The sequence below is a fragment of the Erpetoichthys calabaricus genome, chromosome 13 (genome assembly GCF_900747795.2).
Source record: "Erpetoichthys calabaricus chromosome 13, fErpCal1.3, whole genome shotgun sequence".
NCBI lineage: Eukaryota > Metazoa > Chordata > Cladistia > Polypteriformes > Polypteridae > Erpetoichthys > Erpetoichthys calabaricus.
The window spans coordinates 30,745,004-30,767,048 of NC_041406.2; the positions used below are offsets into that span (position 1 = coordinate 30,745,004).

The 22,045-nt window shown below is 35.7% G+C and overlaps 1 protein-coding gene across 1 annotated transcript in view; it reads right to left on the bottom strand.

Moving 5' to 3' along the window:
- Positions 1 to 22,045, bottom strand: part of ptk2aa (protein tyrosine kinase 2aa) — a 217,063-nt gene that overhangs the window by 27,264 nt on the left and 167,754 nt on the right. Inside the window, 6 exon segments of the mRNA XM_051935932.1 lie at positions 1,816 to 1,919; positions 7,108 to 7,147; positions 8,168 to 8,230; positions 9,210 to 9,341; positions 14,438 to 14,578; positions 15,432 to 15,518. Coding sequence (XP_051791892.1) covers positions 1,816 to 1,919; positions 7,108 to 7,147; positions 8,168 to 8,230; positions 9,210 to 9,341; positions 14,438 to 14,578; positions 15,432 to 15,518 — 567 coding nt within the window.

Here is a 22,045-nt window from a genome sequence, read left to right on the forward strand (position 1 = left end):
CGTTATTGGTATCACATCACTTCTGTAAGTCTTTTCCACACCGATTCTAAATTTACATTTATACTGATGACTGGGTTTGCTGTGGAATGTTTATTCTTCTCATCTGAATAATTACAAAACATCTGTGGTGGATTTAGACAGAATGACCTTGACCAGACATCCCATATTTTCCAAGACATCCCCAGTTTAGGTATTCCTAATTCATGTCTAGCTAAAACAATAAAATCACATTTTTAAATTCTGCTATTGTAAATTACAGTACAACTGCCAGTAATGGTGCAGGTGAAATAGCTGACTGGTTTGACTGAATCCCGATTCCTGGAGTTGGGATTGTACCCAGCTCTAAGGAAAAAAAATTGAATTCCAATAAATTCTCTACAAATCTGCTTTGAAAACAGGTCGTTATAACATGCTAAACATTATAATTCAAACAAAGAAGAGTTAATCAAATCAAATATATTTAATTGTAATGTACCTGTATGTTCAAAGTTGATCACCTTAGTTGTCGAAGATGATTTAGAATGTGTTAATTTGATCTGAATAGAATTGATTGACATCTGAATTGCTTTTTGCAAATAATCTTTCACTGCTTTAAGAACGAGTCATGTGTGAACTCGGACATAGAATATTAACATTGAGATTTGAAATATCCTTTAAAGTCTGAGTGATGTAATGATATTTTTATGAAATAAGTAATTATATGAATGAAAACATAAATTATTTTTATGGATAAATTAATGTTTAAAGTTTTGAGGCATCAGGTATTACATAGCTTGCATTTAAATGTGTACATCTGAATACCAGCGTTACAGCAGAGCCCTCTAAAACGCATTAACACAAAATGTAAATGTATAAATCATTATAAACTAACCAAGCAGGCTCCACTTCCTGGTCCCAGCCCCGTATTGGTGGTGAAAGAGTTCTCTCATTCTATATTTAGATCGAAATCTTTGTTGTAGAGGACACAGATGTAAGCCTTTGCATGATTAGGTGAACTATATGACCACAAGGTTCTTTACACCAAACATGTATATTATGGTTTGAATGTCCACTTCCGTTTCATCACACTTTATTGCATATTAACAATAATTCCAACAAATGAAAGAAAATGGGGAAAAAAAATGCTGTAGCACAGCAGATTCAGCAGGTAATATACTGTATTGGCTATATTAAAGGCTAGCAGGTTCACACCTACTAGGAGAATTTTGCACAGTCTCAAATATCTAGTAACTTCTAGGTACTATGAAGTACAATAATTACTTCTAGAGAGATTTAATATTATACTTTGTTTGAAATTATAAAAATTGAAGTCAGTCTCAAAATTTTAAAGTGCACTACATGGGAAAACATTTTAGTAAAAGTTATGAAAAACAAATGGTTCAAACTTGCATTCACAGGTAGACAAACCAGGGCACTACCACCTTTACTTGTGAAATCATTTGAAACAAAAACCTCAGGGATTACTTAAAGTTTAACTCAAATACTCGGTTGAAAAAAAAATTAACTTGAAAAACAGTATTTCCAAAAGTGGCATAACCTTTTCCAAAACCCACAGTGATAACTTCATTATATGCCTAACACAGCTTGTGTCACAATCTTTACTTTAGGGCCGTTAGTTAGTCATAAACATTTTAATATTTAGAATAATAGTTAAAAGGCATATACTGTTTAAATGGGTTGCAAAGAGAGCACTTTAAATAGTGAGAAAAGCACTATATAAATGTAAAGAATTATTATTATTATTATGACAATAAAAGTCATATACTATTTAAACTGGTTGCAGTTCTGAAAATAATAAAATAGTATTAACAATACCTTTACTCCTTCATTGTAGCAATCCACAGGATTCAAGCTTGCAAGGCTACCGAGATGACTGGGGGCACCAGGACGTGGAGGTTTTTTCGGAGGCGCAACATGTTCTGGAAAAATAAGTAATGTTAAAGAACACTATACGATGTATTGTATATATTACTTTTTGCAATATTACTAATTACTGTACCTAACTTGTATTATGTTTATGTATGTATGCTTAACATAAAATATTAATTTTGTTTTTGGGCACCATCTTTTTGCATAGGGAATCAAAAAATCTGGATAGAATTATTAACACCCAAAAACCAGTGCTAAGATGGAAAGATGTTACAAAGTATTACCACTCTAATACTTCTTGTAAGTCAGTTTACTGAATGTTTCAACAAAAATGCAACAAGGTTTATCATTCTATACTACTAAAATTATGCTTTTGGCCATTTATTGTTTACAGGTCACAGCAAAACATTTTGAATGAGATTCAGTTCAAGACACAATTTTGGCCACTTAATAGTCAAGAATTTGTGCTTAGAGATTTTATGCAGCTAGATGACCCAATGTCTTTGACTAAGACCCAGTTTCAAAACACAAGTTCAATACAGCACTTCAAGTATTCCAGTACCAGAGGCAGTATATTAAGCCTTACATTATAGAACTTCCACTGTGTTTCAAAGTTTTAAGATACATTATTTGATATATTTACTTATACTTATATTTGATTCTTTACTTTGAAAGTCTCACTGTCAATGTCAAAAGGCTGATTTGTGTTTTTCACACAGCTTTAAGTTTGATTCCTTGGTTCACAAAACAGCTTTCCCAGAAAAACGTAAGCTCGCTCACTGCTTGTCTTTCTTTCAGCAGTGTCTCTTCTGGCCTTTCATTAAATACGTTTGGTTTAGTAACCTATGTAATTGTTTTACATCTTTATAGATTTCTGAAAGTAATGGGTGTGTTTTTTCCAAATATCTACACCAACTAATAACAAGATGTACGATGCTTAGGATGTTCCATAGAGTGAGTGGAAAACTGTAGAAGCAACAATACAGTCTTTAGAAATTAATTTTTCCACTTGACTCTTTTTCAGGGCGGTGATGCTTTTACTTCTAACATCCAGGTAATTATTTTTTCTTCGCACTTTCACACAGAAAGGTTGGAGAAGAACCCAAACTGCAAAGTCACTTTAGAAATCCATGTACTATATGTGAATGGATGCGTTAAAACTTGCAACTGAATGCACATGAGAATATTTACAGAAGAAATGCTAATCAAATATTTCTTATCAAAATCATCACAATTCTTGGATGAGGCCAAAGATTTTGTCTAGGACGTTTTTTGATTTTCTAAACAAATAAGTGAAGTGTCAGTTCTTTACTTTTTTTTTATTAATGTTGTATGTTAAATTAATAAAACTGGGGAAATCATTTTGTCCTGCTTCCTTTTCTATTTAATTAGATAAGATGCCTATACAAATATCCACAGTATGCTTGACACATTACCTATCAGCCACAAACCCATTTTTGAAAATGTTTAAGATGACAAATTTACTGTAATTATTCAGCTGCACAGAGACTTTCTCTATGAATGCATGTTGTCAGAGTAAGAAAGTGCATCAAATAAATTCTATAGAGAACTATTTCAGAAAAATTCTGATTTGAATTCTTCTTTATAAATATGGTTGAGCAATTTTCCAAGTATAATCCTATTATTATAAGCGGGGGGCCTCCAACATGTCGCTCTCATGCGACTACTCACACCTTGAGCCTTTCTGAGGCACACAACTAAAGGTTCCAAAACGCAGTAAAAGAAAATCTGAAAAGCAGTGGGCTCAAAACCCCTTGTTAATCCAATCAAACAGAGACGTCCCTCCCCCTTTCCAGCACATAATGACTTCTGGGAAATCATCTGTCAATCAGCAAATAGACTGTCAAATTTGTCAGTCATGTGTAGGTACAGTAACGTAACGTATCCTGACAACACAAGAGAAAAATCTCAAATTAGACTAACAGTGTCATAATGGAAGAAAAAAAAAAAAAACAAAAGAGTGAAATGTAAAAAACTATTATTTTCATGAGGATTGGGAATGCGATTGTTTTTTCATGAGTGTGAACGATAAGTGTGTGTACCTCAACCATTTCACAGAATAGAAAATCGCACTTGACAAAAGTCCACGGCAAATTTACTTTGCACTTTCCATCAGGTAGCAGACAAAGAACCGAGAAAGTCAAGCAGCTGAAAATGGTGCTAAAATGTCAGCAAACTTTATTCATGAAAGTATCGAAAAAGTCCCTAACAGCAACAGAAGCTTCATTTAAAGTAACCCACATTTTAACAAAGCACAAGAAGCCATTCACTGATGGCGGCATAATAAAAGAGGCAATGATTTTAGTGGCAGAACCTTTATTCAGTGACCATAAAAAAACAGAGAAATTATGTCTGCTATTACCGATGTTCAGATTGGTGCCAACACAGTCGCGAGGAGATTACCTGCACTTTCTGCAGATGCAACGGGACAGTTAAAACAGGACATGGCTCAGTGCAAATGGCTTGCAATTCAGTGCGATGAGTTGGTGGACTACACCGATACTGCCCAGTTGGCTGTGTTCATTTGGATGGTGTTTGAGGACTTTTCTACCAAAAAAAAGAGTTTTTGACATTGCTTGCACTAAAAAATACAACCAAAGGAGCTGGTATCTACAGCACTGTGAAGAAATACTGTATGGAAAAAAAAAAGTGCCTATTGAAAAGCTTTTGTCTGTCACAACAGACGGAGCTCCAGCTATGATAGGGCATCACTTGGGATTTATTGCACTTTGCAAGACAGACCCAGACTTTCCTAAATTTCTTAACTATCATTGCATCATTCACCAGCAGGCTATATGCTAAAAAATGATGTGATTTGAATACGTAATGACACCCGTGGTTAAGATCATTAATTCCATCTGAGCAAAAGCCAAACAACACAGACGCTTCAAACTTTTTTTTGAGAATGTTCAGCTGGATATAGTGATCTTCTCCTCCACACAGAAATCAGATGGCAAAATATTGCAGAGCTATTTTTCATTGCTTGAGTAAATCAAGGCTTTGATGGAATAAAGGGAAGAAAAAACTGCTCTGCTGTCTAAAGTTAAGAGGCTGCATGACTTTCCACTCCTGACAGATGTAACAGACAAACTGAATGACCTGAACCTACACTTGCAAGGTAAGGATAAAAACATTTGTGATATGATCAGTGTTGTGAAGGAGTCTGAAGCAAAACTGTAATTTTTTATTCAGTAACTAAAAAAGAAAAGACTGCAACACCTCTGTTGGAAAGATATTGGAAAACTATGCATGGGAATCTGCTGTTTTTGATGTGCAGAAATACTGTCAGATTTTGTTCAAGTTGGGGCAGAAGTTTGTGGACAGGTTCAGTGACTTTGAGAAACTTGAACACTGTGTGGCATTCATTGTCAGCCCTTTCATGGTGGCTGAAATGGTTGACATTTCACAGCAGATGGCTGAACTGTCTGCGGTGGGTTGGCACCCTGCCCAGGATTGGTTCCCTGCCTTGTGCCCTGTGTTGGCTGGGATTGGCTCCAGCAGACCCCCGTGACCCTGTGTTCGGATTCAGCGGGTTGGAAAATGGATGGATGGATGGATGGCTGAACTGTTCAATGTCAATTCTGTGGAGATTATAAAAGCTCAACAGAATTCACAACATTTTTGGAGCTTGGCAGAGCCAGACAGGTATAAGAATCTTCACCAAGCGGTCCTAAATGTATACGCTTTATTTGGTTCTACATACCTCTGTGAAGCCTCTTTTTCCGATATGAATATTATAAAATCTAAATTCAGAATGAAGCTGAAAGATGAACATTTAAATAGTACTTTAAGAGTGAATCTAAGTAGATACACCCTAACATGCTCTTCTCTTGCAGACTCAATGCACTGTCAGTCATCACACTAGCTCAAGTGTTTTTTGTTATTGTTGTTTTTAATGTACAGTAATCCCTCCTCCATCGCGGGGGTTGCGTTCCAGAGCCACCCGCGAAATAAGAAAATCCGCGAAGTAGAAACCATATGTTTATATGGTTATTTTTATATTGTCATGCTTGGGTCACAGATTTGCGCAGAAACACAGGAGGTTGTAGAGAGACAGGAACGTTATTCAAACACTGCAAACAAACATTTGTCTCTTTTTCAAAAGTTTAAACTGTGCTCCATGACAAGACAGAGATGACAGTTCCGTCTCACAATTAAAAGAATGCAAACATATCTTCCTCTTCAACAGAGTGCCCGTCAGAGAGAGAAAAGCAAACAAATCAATAGGGCTGTTTTAAGTATGCGAAGCACCGCCGGTACAAAGCTGTTGAAGGCGGCAGCTCACACCCCCTCCGTCAGGAGCAGGGAGAGAGAGAGAGCCAGAGTAAAACAAAGTGAAAAATCAATACGTGCCCTTTGAGCTTTGAAGTATGCAAAGCACAGTGCAGCATGTCGCTTCAGGAAGCAGCTGCACACAGAAGGTAGCAACGTCCCTATTGTCTAGGTGTGCGAACAGCCCCCCTGCTCACACCCCCCTACGTCAGCTCAAGAGAGAGAGAGAGAAAGTAAGTTGGGTAGCTTCTCAGCCATCTGCCAATAGCGTCCCTTGTATGAAATCAACTGGGCAAACCAACTGAGGAAGCATGTACCAGAAATTAAAAGACCCATTGTCTGCAGAAATCCGCGAACCACCAAAAAATCCGCGATATATATTTAAATATGCTTACATATAAAATCCGCGATAGAGTGAAGCCGCGAAAGGCGAAGCGCGATATAGCGAGGGATTACTGTATTGATTTGTAACACTATTTGGGCCTAACTGAAAATTTAAACATGGATTTTTTTTTTTGTTACAAGTTACATTATATTGATGTTTAAGGCATGCTTATACAAAAAAGCTTTCTTCACTCTGTTTGCACATGTTTGATATGGTTGACCAGGGGAGGCACTCTGATTTGTTAAATGTTTTAAACAGCTTGTAAAAACAACTACTTCACATGTTCATACAAAAAAGTGCTTTCGTTTTTTCTAATGGGTGAGACATTTAATACAATAAATGAATAAATATAAAATGTATTTTTTTCAAAGTAGCGTTTGAATGAAAAAGGTTGGAGACCCCTACTCTAAAGAAATAAATATTTTAGTGCATACTGCATAATACAAATTTAAGCATAACAAATGTGCATATTTTGTTGGTATACCTATACTATGTATGAGTTGTCAGTATTGTTACAATAGATTTATCAAGTGATAATCTGCTTACTACACAGAAGTTACCTGGTTTGCCTACAGGCTGATATATATGATGATTTCCTGTCTGCAAAAGAAAAGAGAAATTATGAAACAGTATTAGTTGTTTTCTTTCTTTTTTTGCTCTTAAATACATAACAGTGTTAAGGTGAACATGCAGTATATTAAATACTGCAAACATTTAACAAATTGAAAATCTAAAACATACCCTAAAATGTTAAAAATGTTTTTTGGCAAAAACAGTTAAAAAAAATATATTTAATGTTTAGTATTAAACAGTGAACACACAATGATTTACAACAATTCCACATCTAGGGTGTGTAATACTAGTTCTGGAGTATACCTGTGATTTCTGATTTCTTAAGAACCAGTTTCTACATTTAAAGTCAAATATTCTGTGGATCAAAATAAATTAGAACCCTGAATTCCCACTAATTTCCTAATTTCATTTGAAATGACATTTTACAATAAATATTCATAGTTGTAAATTGTACAGTGTTAGCTTGTTAGCACATCATCATATAACCATTGGGGAAATAGATTGTGCATTGAGTATACATGTGTTCTTCCAGCTGCAGAAACTAGCAGAGGAGACAAAAAGCGTATAGCAAAGGCCATATGTGATATAATCAAAAACAATTGATTTTGTTCACAGAAAAGATGGTGTATGCCCACAAAAAGAATGCACTTGTCTTGAAATGCTACACATTTATTTGTGCACAAAAAATATTCAGAACTCTAAGCAATGCTGCTTGCTGTGCAGTTCGAATAGATGTCAATGAAGTCCTGACCCATTGAAGAGTGATTTCTGTTGGGCTGGGCAACTAGATGCCTTTTTCTTTTTCTCTGTACTGAGCTCATAAGTGGTAGTACAGTTTATAAAAAGTTGTACTGAAACGAATTACAGCATTTAAAACAAGAATTAAAATGAGATGGCTGATTTTTACATCTGCAATCATTCACACATAATTGTTGGTGTTTGACATGAGGCATTTTATTTTGTTTGTTTAATAACATATAAAACTAGAAATAAGAAATTAAACTTTAGCAAAAATAATTACATCTATCCAATAAATTGGAAACTTACTGGCCCTTGGATACCTCCGTCCTCTCTGTCAATACTTCCTCTGGAGTTGCGGGGGTCTGGCTTCTGGCAAACAGAAAATCATTAAAGAACAAAACGGGCAAAAAAAAATTCTTTCAGGCTGGGCTACACAGTAAAGCATGACCGAAAAGGGGTACGGTTTCTTTAAGTTTTAAAATCTGGAATGCTGAAGTACAGTGGTACTTGAAGTGTTTTAGTAACAAGCAAAATATAATTTGTCTCAGATTTTTTTCTCAGTTACTCTGAAATGTCTATAAACTTTTATCTTTAATGCACTGACAAAGCATGACATTATTACTACAATTCATTCCAGCCAAAACTTTCATCCAATTTCCCTGGATGAGCACTGAGGTATATATTTCAATAAAACAAAAGAATACACAAATGTGCTTCAATTTAAACATAAGCAAGCAAAAAAGAGCTGCAATAAATAATAGTAAAAAATCAACCTAATAAACTCTTTGAATACAAACTCTGTTTCAAAGTTGCCGATAACTACTTATAATAAAATATAATTCAATAATATAAACTTTTTCTAAATTAATTACTACTGTGATTAAAACAATGCACTAAGAATTATATGTTCCTGGTATATGATAAGACACCGGAGCTTGTTTAATAATTTCAAAACACTAAATGTCTAAACACTACCTCACAGAGAAATTAAAAAATTGTTTTCATATTTACATAAATATAATTTAAATAATTCATAGTTTCTTAACTGAAATTACAAATATCAATTATTGTTTAATTTTAACAACAAATATTTGTTTTCAGTATGCCATCTCTAATTGTCTACAGGTTAGTTGTTTACCGCTTTGTGGCTGCTGTTTAAGACTGTTGAGGCTAATAAAATAATCTTTATGAATACAGAAGAAACATTACATTATTAGGTGCAACAGTTCACTTTACGTCAACGATATGCCTGTGTTATGTATTAATAAAATACAAAAACTGCTTCCCAGTTTCTGTATTTGTAATATTTAATTTTCCACACAAAAACATACAAACAATGATACACTACCAAAAACCGTTCTTCCTGCTCAAGCCAGCGTTGGTCTTCTTCCATTTGTTGCTGTTGAATAAGCAGTCGTTCTTCCATTAAATGAGTAGGAAGTCCCTGCCCCAATCCTCGGAGATCCAAAGGCCCAGAATCCTGCTGATAATTACATAAGACATTTTGAATGCTTCTTAAAATTAAAGTTACTGTATTTTTGTTGGTATTTAAGGTGTGCAGTATTACTTTAGCTGTCATTTCATATATTCCTGCTATTATACTCAAGTAAATACAGTGCCTTTAAAAAGTATAAAAAGCTTGTTTTTCATATTTTATTATACAATAGTGAATCAGTTGATTTAATTTGTCTTTTCTAACACTAAGAGGTAAATAATCTAATGTTAAAGTGAAAACAAATCTCTGCCAAGTAATCTCGAAATTATTACAATTATATCAAATATTTATCCTCTTTAAGTTAGTACTTAGCAGATGCACTTTTGGTAGCCATGACAGCCTTGACTCTGTGTGCACAGGTCTCTACCATCTTTACACTTCAGGGTCCTCATGTATAATGCCTTGTGTAGAATTCACACTAAAATATGGCATACGGACAAAACTAGAAATGTGTGTACACATGAACAAATTCAGACACATAAAACTGTGCGTAAGCAAAGTTCTACTCACCTTCCCTTTATAAATCCCAATGAATGTGAATTTTATTACACATGCACAAGTCTACAGCCCCACCCTGACTCCTTCTAGAATTTTTCCTATTTGAATATGCAAATCAATACAAATCACAAAAAGTCCCTTCCATTCAGTGTTTTGTTAAAAGGCAATGGTAAAAAATGAAGACTTTCAGCAAATGCTAAATGGAGGTCCTGCTCAGTGAAGTGAAGGAAAAACTTACTAATTGGTGGCTTAAGCAGTGGAATAAGCAACAAAATTAAATTGATGGAGTGGGAAAGCATGGCGGAGGCACTCAAAAGTTCAAGTTCAGAAAGTCACACAGTGCCCAAAATATAAAAGTATTGGTCAGATATCAAAGTCGATGTGAAAAGGTGAGTCGCACCCCACCATCTGAGTGTGTCAACACCACTGGAGGAGGTAGCATAATTCCAGGGCTCGCACTGTTTCGGCAGTGAGCTGCTACAATTATTGGCTGGACACATATAACCGGAATTTTAACTTCTCTCATTCAGTGTGTGGGTAAGCAGGATGAGAAGCCAAGTCTTCGTCACCTAAGTAATTGTGTTATATGGCTTCATCACACAGATAACTTAAATTTTCACCAAAGGGGTAATATTAAATGTCTTACATTACTGAAAAGCCAGCCATCACACACAACTCCATTTTCATGTTTTTTCCCACCACTACTATTTCTCAGAATGAATGAATCATGAGTTGAGCCAGGCCATCTTGCCACAACACTGATGAGAGGCATTTTCACATCACAGATAATTTTCACATTACAGAGTTGAAATGCTTAGTATTCACATAAGTAAATTCGTTCTCTGAAGACGCCTTTACAGCAACATGCATGCATTTGACCACGGTGAATACATTTGGAAAACCAAACGTTGCTGTGAATTACACTTTAATGTTTGCCTATTCAAGCACAGTGTAGGAAATGTAATATATCTGGATGACAAGCAGATAGATAATACTATTTCATACAGCTGGCATGACGCAACTCAGTGATGACCAAGAAATACTCGACTGGTCATGCAGTTCACACTGAAAAGCTCTTGTGGCTAAAAACCAGAGGGTGGACAGAACTTCCAAAGGAACAGGTACAGCACAAATCCTTAAAGTCTGCCTTTGTAAAGCCGGCTCCAGTTCAGCACACAGTTTCAAGAGGATAGCTTTTGGATATCTACATTGACTTAGATGCCAGTCATTATCATGGAACAAGAAACCCATATTATCTCTAAATACATGCTCTCTTCTAATTCTTCCATTTGTGATGTCTTCTAACAAAGTTAAAGCAGCCATTGCAGTTAAGAATAGTTTGGCCACTCTGTGCACCATTATATTGTTGCAGAGTGATTACAATCAAGTGCCTTAAATTTGTAGACAATATGCAATTGATTTTGGTGTATTTGATAAAGTCCACAACATGGATGTATATAATTTTCCCCAATTCTGCTCTGCAAAATCATTCAAGCTCTGCAAGGTTGTATGAGAATCATGAGTTAAGAAACTTTTTCAGGTTCAGCCACAAATTTGAAATTGGATTGAGATCTGGAGCTAGACTTGCCCACTCGAGGACATAACATTCATGGAAGAGCAGCTTTCTCTTAGCCACTCTCCCATAAAAGCTACAACTGGTGAAGTACTAATGTACCAGTTGTATGCACAGTCTCTTCAATCTCAGCCACTGTAACTTGTGACTTCCTCTGAGTTATCATAGGTCTCTTGGGGGGTCCTTCTTCACTAGACGAATGTCTGCACAATCACTAAGTTTTTATGGATAGCCTGCTCTAGGCTGACTTGCAGTTGTGTCATACTCTTTCTGTTTCTTAATGATTAATTTAACTGGATTCTAAGGGATATTCAGTGACTCAGACATTTTCTTGTCTCCATCACCTTTATATAATGTAGCTTGGAGTGTTCTTTTGTCTTCATTGTGTAGGTTTGGCAATGACATGGAATCGCCAGCAATTGAACCTTCCAGATGTGTGCATTTCTACCACAATCAACTGAAACTCTTCGACTACAAACAGGTGATCTCCATTTAACTAATTAGGTGGCTTATAAAACCAAGTGGCTTCAACAGTGATGACTTAGTTGTGTCATATTAAAGGGGGTGAATACATATGTGATAAATTTTGTTTTTATTTGTAATTCATTTAGACCACTTTGCAGAGATCTGTTGTCTTTTTTGATGATCAGTGTCAAAAAAGCCACACTATATCAATCACGATTTAATGCTGTAGAACAATAAAATGTGAAGAATTCCAGCAGGAGGCACAGTATTATGTTGCATCTTCAGTGCAATACATACTGAAGTTTTACATGGTCATATGGTTTCCAATCAAAATTCTTACTAGTGGCTACCATGATGATGGTTTACTTGTGCTTTCAATTTAGATCTGCAAACAAAATGTTTAACAAATACCGATTTATTTCAAAGATAAACTGTATTGGAACTTTTCAAGTGGTTTGTGTCTACTAAAATGATTTTTATTTAGAAATTGGCTACATTTCAACATCATTCAAGATGAAGCAGATAAAGCATTCTTTCAAAAGTCCAAGCTGTAAATGGACAGGGCACTGAATTATGAACACGGGCATGCAAACATTTTACTATTCCATTCATTTATTTAATTTGCTTAAAGTATATTCTCAATTGCTATACAGCTTCTGTTGTAAAGTACACTTTCAAAATAGATCACGACCTGAAGGGAAAGGCATATTACGGGGACAATCAATAGTCTTTGGAAAGGATAAATGAATCTTCAACAGATCTGGAGCTTAACAACATATTTTTCCAGTTCAGACAAAATATTCTTTTGTTTATGCTGGAGCACATATGCAAACTCTTGTACTAGATGATCAGTTTTATTAGCCAAATGTATGTCAATGCATGGGTTACAGGGATGCCAAACTTTTTTTTTTTTTTGAAGATTCTGCATTTCAGCAGAAATGGCTGACAAGGTTAATAGAGTATGCAAGAAAAAAACCAACTACTTTTTAAATCTTTTTTCTGAGAAAGTATTTTTTTAGTTGAGGAAATTAGCTGCTTCCTGTCTAAAAACAGAAAGCTAGAATGCATATGTTTTAGATAAACTGATGCACATGTTTTATGCAGATTTTCTTGACAGCACATATAAATAATTTAAACACACATAAAAATGTTCAATCGATACCAAGAATTAATGGAAAAATTTTGAAGGAAAAACAACTCCTTGTTACTACTTATATCCACCTCTCTAGATCTTTGAACATGTCAAGCTTTTCCTCACCTTTCTCATCTAAATATGGTTTTCTTATGATTAAATGCATCAATATTTGATTTTTGCACTGAAAATCTCTCAGGGTTATAGAGTATAATGCTTAAAAGGATAACATATATTTTAGCTATTTATATCTACTACAAAACATTTTTTCCATTGTGGTATAATACATGAAACCATGGAATGAAATTCAACAAGACTGAGGTTAAAGAAGCTTTTTACATTAATAATGGGCAGGTATACACCACTTAACTAACACATATGGTTATGATCAGGCAGTTGGTTGTAAAGTGATTTTGGTCACTAAGCTGACCCACATAGTTCAAGTAAAAATAGTTCTTCACTAGTGAAGTTTGTTCAGTTTTTCAACAAATTCTTCAGCTGTCTTCACACCTGCACTGGCAGCTTCACCTCTCACTTTTACATAGTGCAGTTGTAAATACTTCTTATAGGGCTTGAGCTATCCTGGGCCAGCAGTAAACTGCACAATTACATTCTGGTCCTGCATTTTCTTTTAACATTTCAAATAGACTCCGTACCTTCGCCGTTATTGTTCTTGTGCTGAGGGGGATTCAATTCTGGGTTTGGTGCTCTATTCAGTTCATAAGCAACTTTTCTATATATGAAATGGGTCCGTTTCACTGCTTTGTTAATCTGGTTAATATGATTATGAGGCATGATTTATACAGCATAAATTCTGAGAAGAGACAGTCTGTGGTTCACAGAACTGCACAGTGCTCTTACTACATAACACACCCATTATAAGACATAGCTATTCAATAATCATTACTCCTAAGTAAGTTAACCCACCGATAACCGAAAATTTAACCATAGTGAAAGTTTGCTTTATGAGAGTGATGCATAAGTTATGCCTTGAAATGAATGTGAGGAGAAAGACACATGACGGGGAGTGTCACATTACATGACTGACATTTAATGCAGAGTACGCTAAATGTCATCAGATGTATATAATTTCATTGGCTCAATACTGAGGGAGAGCACTGGAGGTCTGCAGAGCTAGACCCTATTGCGTTAATTTATATACTGTCAACCACATGATATGTAGGTCACTATGGAGCCGTTCACATGACTGCTATGGGATGTTACGATCCAGTCTATGGTTTGGTCCATGTAAGCTCTGTTGTTAAGATGTGAAGCTATTAACCTGAAGGCTGTTAAGTGATGTATAACGGTATACAGTTTTATGGTCTCTATCAGGAAATTATTATTCCCCTTTTTGTATAGATATCATCAAGTTATCAAGGCATTTATATGTGCAGCATATTGTGCCTTTACCTCCATGTTTGATGACCACACTGAGTGGTCCTGAGGTCTGTGATGATTCCATGAATCTTGTGTTTCAAGCACTGAAGCTTGTGGAGGATACACACCAGCAGACACCGTAGACAAACCATGAGAGCCAGTATATCCAGATACCTATATTTAAATTAATACAAGTTAGTATATAAAAATTTTACGTTTACATTAAGTTTAATCATCACTGTCTATTTCAATCTACTATAGTTTCAATTTTTATTACACTTTTGCTTTTACAAAAACTTTGTATAGAGGATGTCAATAAAGAAAACTGCTAATGAGAAACTAAAAAGGCTGCAGTTCAACAGACGTCTGGCAAAATGGTATTTGATATCAAAGTAATTAGGTAAGAAATATTCCAATACATTCTCCAAGGACCAGGATATACTCATTTGGGTTAAAAATAAATGCCTAGTACTTTTAATAAAATTGTAGCTTGCTTGTGAACACTGTGGAACTCAAACAAAATAAATTCCTCCCAGAGGAAAATGATAGTCTTATCAATAGACAGAATCAAAACTTGACATATTTAATTAAAGAAAGAAAGGAAGGTGTATCACAGGACGTTTATAAAGATGAAGACATATTCAATAACTAAGAAACTGAAAAGCAGGCTAAAGCATTAAAACAGAAGCACTGCTGGTACTTTTGGTAAGCACATGGATGTACCGAATAGCTATGCAGAATAGTTCATTAAAGCAACAACAGGTTTAGCAAGAAACAAAAATGGCACTAAAGCCAAAGAAAGGCTAATGGAATCAACTAAATTACACAGAAGGTAGGATTTACTGTACTTTTTTTTTAAAAAAACACAAATGTTATTCTAATCTTTTAATGCACAATTTAGCCACATTAGTCATTCAACTACAAGCAGAGTGGAATTCAAACTAAATCTTACTTAGTTCAGCTCTGTTGCCTTACTACCTAATCAATTAACATTTTGCAATTACTCTCAACGTTTTTCTTTTTTTACCTGGTAATGATTGTGCTGTAGAACATGTTGAGGGCTTGGGTAAAATCCTTCACTTGATCTTGGACTCGGGTATCCCGGTCTACTTGGCTAAGAATTAGAAGAGAACAATGTAAAATATGGAAAACCGTAATGATCAGCTTTGTTTTATAACTCACTGTTAGTATAACACAGACAACTTAAAGTAAAACATATTAAAACAGAAAGTTGAAAAACATGCTGTTTTCGCATGCTTTTGCAGTGTTAGCTTTTACATTATGAAGGGGAGGAGATTTTTATAATTTTTTTGGCATTGCCCTTGTTAACATTATGTATCCAGGTTATAGCTTTAGTCTTGATCAGCTTAATAACATTATTGTTTTACCCAGTACAATTGTTTTAAAAATAACCTACAATCGGCACCGTCTTACACACTGTTACAACAATGCAACTATAGTCCAAATCTCTCACCTAAAGGAAAGATCCTCTCCTCCACCTAAAATCACTGCAGGCAAAAGCTGCAGCATACTATTCTCATAATTTAACAAAACAAATATTCACAACTTTTTCACAGCAAGCCACAGAAGCTCCACATTCCTTTCCAGGTTGATCCTCTCAGGCAATGGGGGTGGGGGGGTTGGTGTGTGTGTCACCCAGCTACCAAGCACTTACCAATGTGCAATATCCCCAGGCCTGGTTACAGTAGTGGGTGCTGGTGCCCCTGTTCTGGATGAATTTCAACTAGATTTGTTGAGCATCACCATTACTGTAAAATTTTATAAAAGGAATTTCAGCAAAATTGGTGGTGATGTGATGGTTAATATGTTTTGTCAATATTGCATGCAATGTTGGAGGAGTTCCATGAAACTGACTGAAAAGCTTGAACAAAATGACGTGCCATTTACCAAGTGACCACACTTCCTTAGTCAATCTATGAAAACATAACCTGGGTTACTAGTGCAGATATACTGGCCAATATCTAAATCTCAGATTCAGGAGAAACAATAAGTGTCTACATTTCTTACAAAACAGTGGTATTTGAGTTTAACAGTGTTTGTGGACTTGGTGAAGGCTGATGATCATGTTATGTTTTGAGAGATAACGAAAGAGTTGTACCTGTATACTTGGCATGAAATTAGACTTGGATAATATAGGCAAAGGACACCACCAAAGGCACATTTTGTCTCTTCTGTTCTTAAATTTTATGAGCAATATATCAAGTTGTGGCTAAGGCAAACAAAGTATCCAGTTTATAGACCTGATAGTTGCATTTTTCCTTTCACCAAATAGTCTTGTTCTTTTTAGGCACAATTGACTGTGACCTCTGGCTGCACTTCAGCACTGTGTCAAGTGTGACACAACTAAGACAAGAAATCAGCATCTCTAAACCAGAGTACGACACAGCTGAGGACAGAAATCAGAATCACTAAACCTGAGATCTTGGGCCTTTCATAGCAGAGAACATGTCCAAGAGGGATTGGTTTAAGTACTTTAGAAACATATACGAGTGGGAATAAAGAAAAACATGAGGCTGGCCATTTATTGTACCAACAGCAGCTCTGCAGGTGCTATACTGGATCGTGTTAAAGAAGCAGTAATCATACTGTGTATATACTGTGTAAAGTATGACTGAGTTGGGTTAAGAATTACCAGCTCTAAAACTACAATCATGATGTTCTCTATGTAATGAGTGGCTTGCTCCTGAACAGTGGTACTCAACCTCCGATACCACCAATTAACTGCATATGAAGAATTACTGGGTGATACGAAAGTTAACACAGAAAAAGCAGGGAATGGCAGCGACAGTGGGACAGAGAGAGAGAAAGATACTACTGCACAAGAGGAAGAAGCTTTCATGACTGCAGTTGCAACTCAAGAAGTGTTTTCAAGGCTTGAATGTCAGTGCGGGGTGGCAGGCACCTATTGTTTAAAAATCCTGCATGGTTTAACTTAAAATGAGTAGGAAAGTCCCACTAAGGCTTCAAGGCAAAATAACAAAGGCTTTTATTCTTGCCTCTTTTATGCAATAACTGAGATAGTTATGAAATGAAAATAAACAATATGCACATGCTTTGAGAGTAAATGTTGAGACCTATTGGCTATTAAATGAGTGAGCTGAGCATGCTGCAGGATTATTTGCATCTTAATATAGTGCCATACACAGCCTAATTAAAAGAATCTGAGCTTTTCAATTATACTCAGATTGTTATGAACATGGTTACAGCTGTCCGTTTTCTAACAGGCAAATCCAACTCAGTGGAATTCGATGTCAATCCCAGTTGCACTGGACAAAAGACAGGATTCAACCTTTGATGGGATGCCAGGTAATATACTGTACATCAGACGACACATTGTTCCAATATAAAAGCGTAGTTAGTGTTTCTTCATCTACATTGGCCAGACATGAGCTAATGTCAGTAATATGATGTGCTAGGATTTAACGGAAGCGTATTACAGTTGGAAGTCAGAAGTTCTCATACTGTACACTTAGGGTGAATTCTTTAAAACTTGCTTCATAAGCCTTCCACAGCTTTTATACTAAAACTATAAATTTGGCATATTGTTTAAAACATCAACTTTGTACAGTGCAAAAGTCATTTTTTCCAACAATGTTCATAGACTGAGCACTTCACTTTTTACTTTCTGTATAACAATTCCAGTGGGTCACAAGTTTACATATGCTTTGTTGACCGAGCCTTTAAGCAGCTTCGAAAATTACAGAAAATGATGTCAACACTTTAAGCAGTTAGACAATTAGCTTCTGATAGCCAATTAGCTTAACTGGAGTGAACATGTGGATGGATGTATGTTAAGGCCTACCTTTAAAAAACACTGCTTCTTTGCTTGACTGAATGGGAAAATCAAAACAAATCAGCCAAGACCTCTGAAAAAAAATGCACACCACCACAAATCTAATTCATCCTTGGGAACAATTTCCAAACACCTGAAGGTTCCACGTTCATCTGTACAAACAATAATATGCAAGCATAAACATGGGACCACACAGCCATCACACCGCTCAGGAAGGAGATGCATTCCTTCTCCTAGCGAAGAATGTACTTTGGCACAACAAGTAGACAAGTGTCGCTATCCACAGTAAAACGAGTCCTATGCTGACATAACCTAAAAGGCTACTCAGCAAGGAAGAAGCCACAGCTCCAAACCTGTCATAAAAATGCCAGACTACACTTTGCAATGGCACATGGGGACAGAGATCTTACCTTCTAGAGAATTGTCCTCTGGTCTGATGAATCCAAGATCAAACCGTCTGGCCATAATGGCCATTGTTATGTTTGGAGGAAAAAGGGTGAGGCTTGCATGCCAAAAAACACCATAAGAACTGTTAAGCATGGTGGGGTGGAAGCATCATGTTGTGGGGATGGTTTGTTGCAGGAGGGACTGGTGCACTTCACAAAATAGATTGCACCATCAAGACCTCAGCAAGGAATCCCTGTCCTCAGTCCAACTGAACATTTATGAGCAGAACTGAAAAAGTGTGTTTGAGCAAAGAGGCCTATGAACATGTCCCATTACACCAGTTCTGTTTGGAGGAATGGGCCAAAATTCCAGCAACTTGTTGTAAGAAGCTTATGGAAGGCTACACAAAATGTATGGCTCAGGTTAAACAATTTAAAGGCAATGGTACCAAATACTAACAAATTGTATGTAAACTTATGACATAATGGAATAGTGATATAGTCAATAAAAAGTGAAATGCTCTGTCTATTAGCTAATAAAAGGTGTTATTTTGCTGAAATAGTTGGAAAGGATATAGAAAATTAAAGCATTATGTGTGTGACATTTGAAATTTTCATTAGTTTGACTTTCGGGTTAAACATTTTTCTTCAGTAAGTGTTACTAGCAGTATACACCAATGAAATCTAACAACAGCAAATATTGTAAACAAGTATTTTTTTTGACAAAACTAATTTGAAAAGTATGCTCTTATAAAAGAAGTTTTGACGAGTTTGTGTAAATGTATATATTTATATATTTTGATATTCACAAATTCATTTGGCAAAGACACTTTTTGAATTTCTTGGTATTGGTTTTAAACTGCATTTTATGTTCAGTTAAAGGACAGACTGTAAGACGAATAAATGTAGCATTTGCACATGGTAAGCTAATTCCCCTCTCTGTTATGCAAGTTGTCCAAATTTTGAGCTAAATATTTTTTGTAAATTTAATATATGGAAATTTAAGTATTTTTTATTTTATATTAAACCATGCTAATGTTCATACGTCTTTGCTTTTATCAAAGATTCCACCTACATTAAGCCACATACTATGAAAGGCTCATTACCATTGGATAGCTGAGGTTCAGAGCATTACAGTGATGTACAGTTGTCTATGATTGGCCATTCACATAACATGTCACAACTGTGTGTAAAAGGCAGCAAATAAATTGCATGTGTGACAGCTTATTTTTATGCACAAGCTACTGTCGGAGTGCATGGTGAATCTTTGGTTGATGTGCCATAGGACCTAAAATCTGTACTATGACAATATCTTCTCGGGGAAAAAAAATATTTGAAAACACACATTTTCTACTGATACAGATTATGAAGACTTTGAGTCAGATTCTGATCACAGTTTTGACATTACTGAGAACAACACATTTGATGAAGGACACAATAGTATACTTGATTTATAAGTTCTTCTTACAGTATAACCTTACAGCGTCAAGGCATGCCGTTTTAAAGTTTAAACACTCTCTGCTGCATGTTCTCCTTTTATTAATTTTCTGAGCAGTGCTCCTTCAATTTCAACTTACAGTACCGTCAATGCTTTTAAGTGTGCCAGCGAGTACTGTTATGTAATACTTGTGATTCTTACAATTTCACACAAAGACTCTCTCCCTTCAATCAAATGTCACTGTATTACACCCCTGACATTGCTGAGTCGCAAGCAAATTATAACTGGGTTAGTCGTTTCAGCTACTGAATAGTTTACCGTTTCAGCTGCGAACCTGAAGGGACCAACACTAGTGTGCGATATTTTTTCTATCCTGTTTCTAATTGCACTTGCTTCATATATGCAGAAACAAGCATGATAAAAAAATGGGAAACAAAACACAAAAACAGCCTTGGGAGAGGGTAGGTTGTAGCAAGAGTGATTAGGATATTAAAAAAAAAAAACACACAGCTCTGTCAATCCTTTTGGGGGCGGATTATACTGTGAACAAGTCTCATTTGTTTGCAACCTGGAGATGGCCACCTGCAACCAAAAAGTTGCTGAGAAATACTGGTTTAGGTATATGTGTGATGTGTGTGTGACTAACTATAGGGCCACATCCAGGGTTGTTTCCTGCCTTGTGTCCAGTTCTACCAGAAAAAGCATTGTTCCCATTTCCGAAACCCTGCATTGGAAGAAGCTGGTATGGAAATGTACTTATGTACTTTATGTATTCCAGGCGTCAAATGCAAGGAAAAAGCATCAATCAGTCAATCAAAAATATAAATGCACCAAATGTCTGTGGGGCAACTGCAACACAAGGCAGGGGAAGGTGTGTGAGTTGCAGAACAAAAACACAAACTTGTTGTACAAAATGTAATGCTTCTCTGGGTCTAGTGGCAAACAAAAAGTGTTTCAAGGTCTGCCATGAAAAATAATTTAAAAAGTAAAGTTTTAGAATAGAACAAAAGTATACGTACATAGTTGCAAACTGTTACTTCAGAGTGATACAGAGAGAGTGTGTTTGTGTGTACATATACAGTATATGTATTAAAAAATGTGTTTTTGAGAGAAACCTCTAAATCGACAATTTTTTGTTTAATTTAGTGCATATTTTAAAATTTTGGAGTGTTACACTTGCTACTCTTCAGCCATTTGCAGCTCCTTTATTACATAAGCAGAATAATATACTGTATGTTTATTTTTGTGTATGCATAAAAGTTAAAAATTAATTGAAAAAGCTGCCGTAAGTAAGAAAAATTGAAAGACATACACATGCACAAAAACTTTAGTTAAACATTTCTAATAGAATACTTTTGGGTGGATAAAGGAATGTTGCCTTTAGGTTTATCTAATAACATTTTAGTATTTAACAATTTAAGACTCAGATTCCTAGGAGTGGTTCACCAAGACAAAAGACTGAGAACTCCTGGTATAGTTCATGAGTTAGGAAAAAAAAATAACTATAAATCTATACAGTAAACAAGACAGGAGTACAGAGGCAGGCCATTTCGGTGTCATAAAGGGTTTTCATTCTCATTGTCAAACATGATGACAGGTTTTAAGTAGTGACCTAAAAAATGAAGTTGCATGTACAAGAAGCACAAATCAAGTTCCTGTGCAGAGAGTCTGGGCTTATTCTTTGATGATGGGCAAAGAGCGCATCTATCTAGAAGGACTTTGGCAACACCAGTCAGAAATGGGTAATGGTAGTTTAAGCATATAGACAGGATATCCCTTGGGTGTTTGCAAAAGGAGCTGATCTAGTCATGGGAGTCTGGGATGAGATCCTTGATAAACTGGCAGGATTTTATCTTGTAACTGAAATAGTCTCACTAAAAACTAGGTAGCCATCAGGACTTTTAAGGAAAAGCATAACTCAAAAATAGATTAACCTCTTGATAACTTATACAGTATATAAAATGACTTTGGAAAATGACTCCCACTTTGACCCATAATGAGAC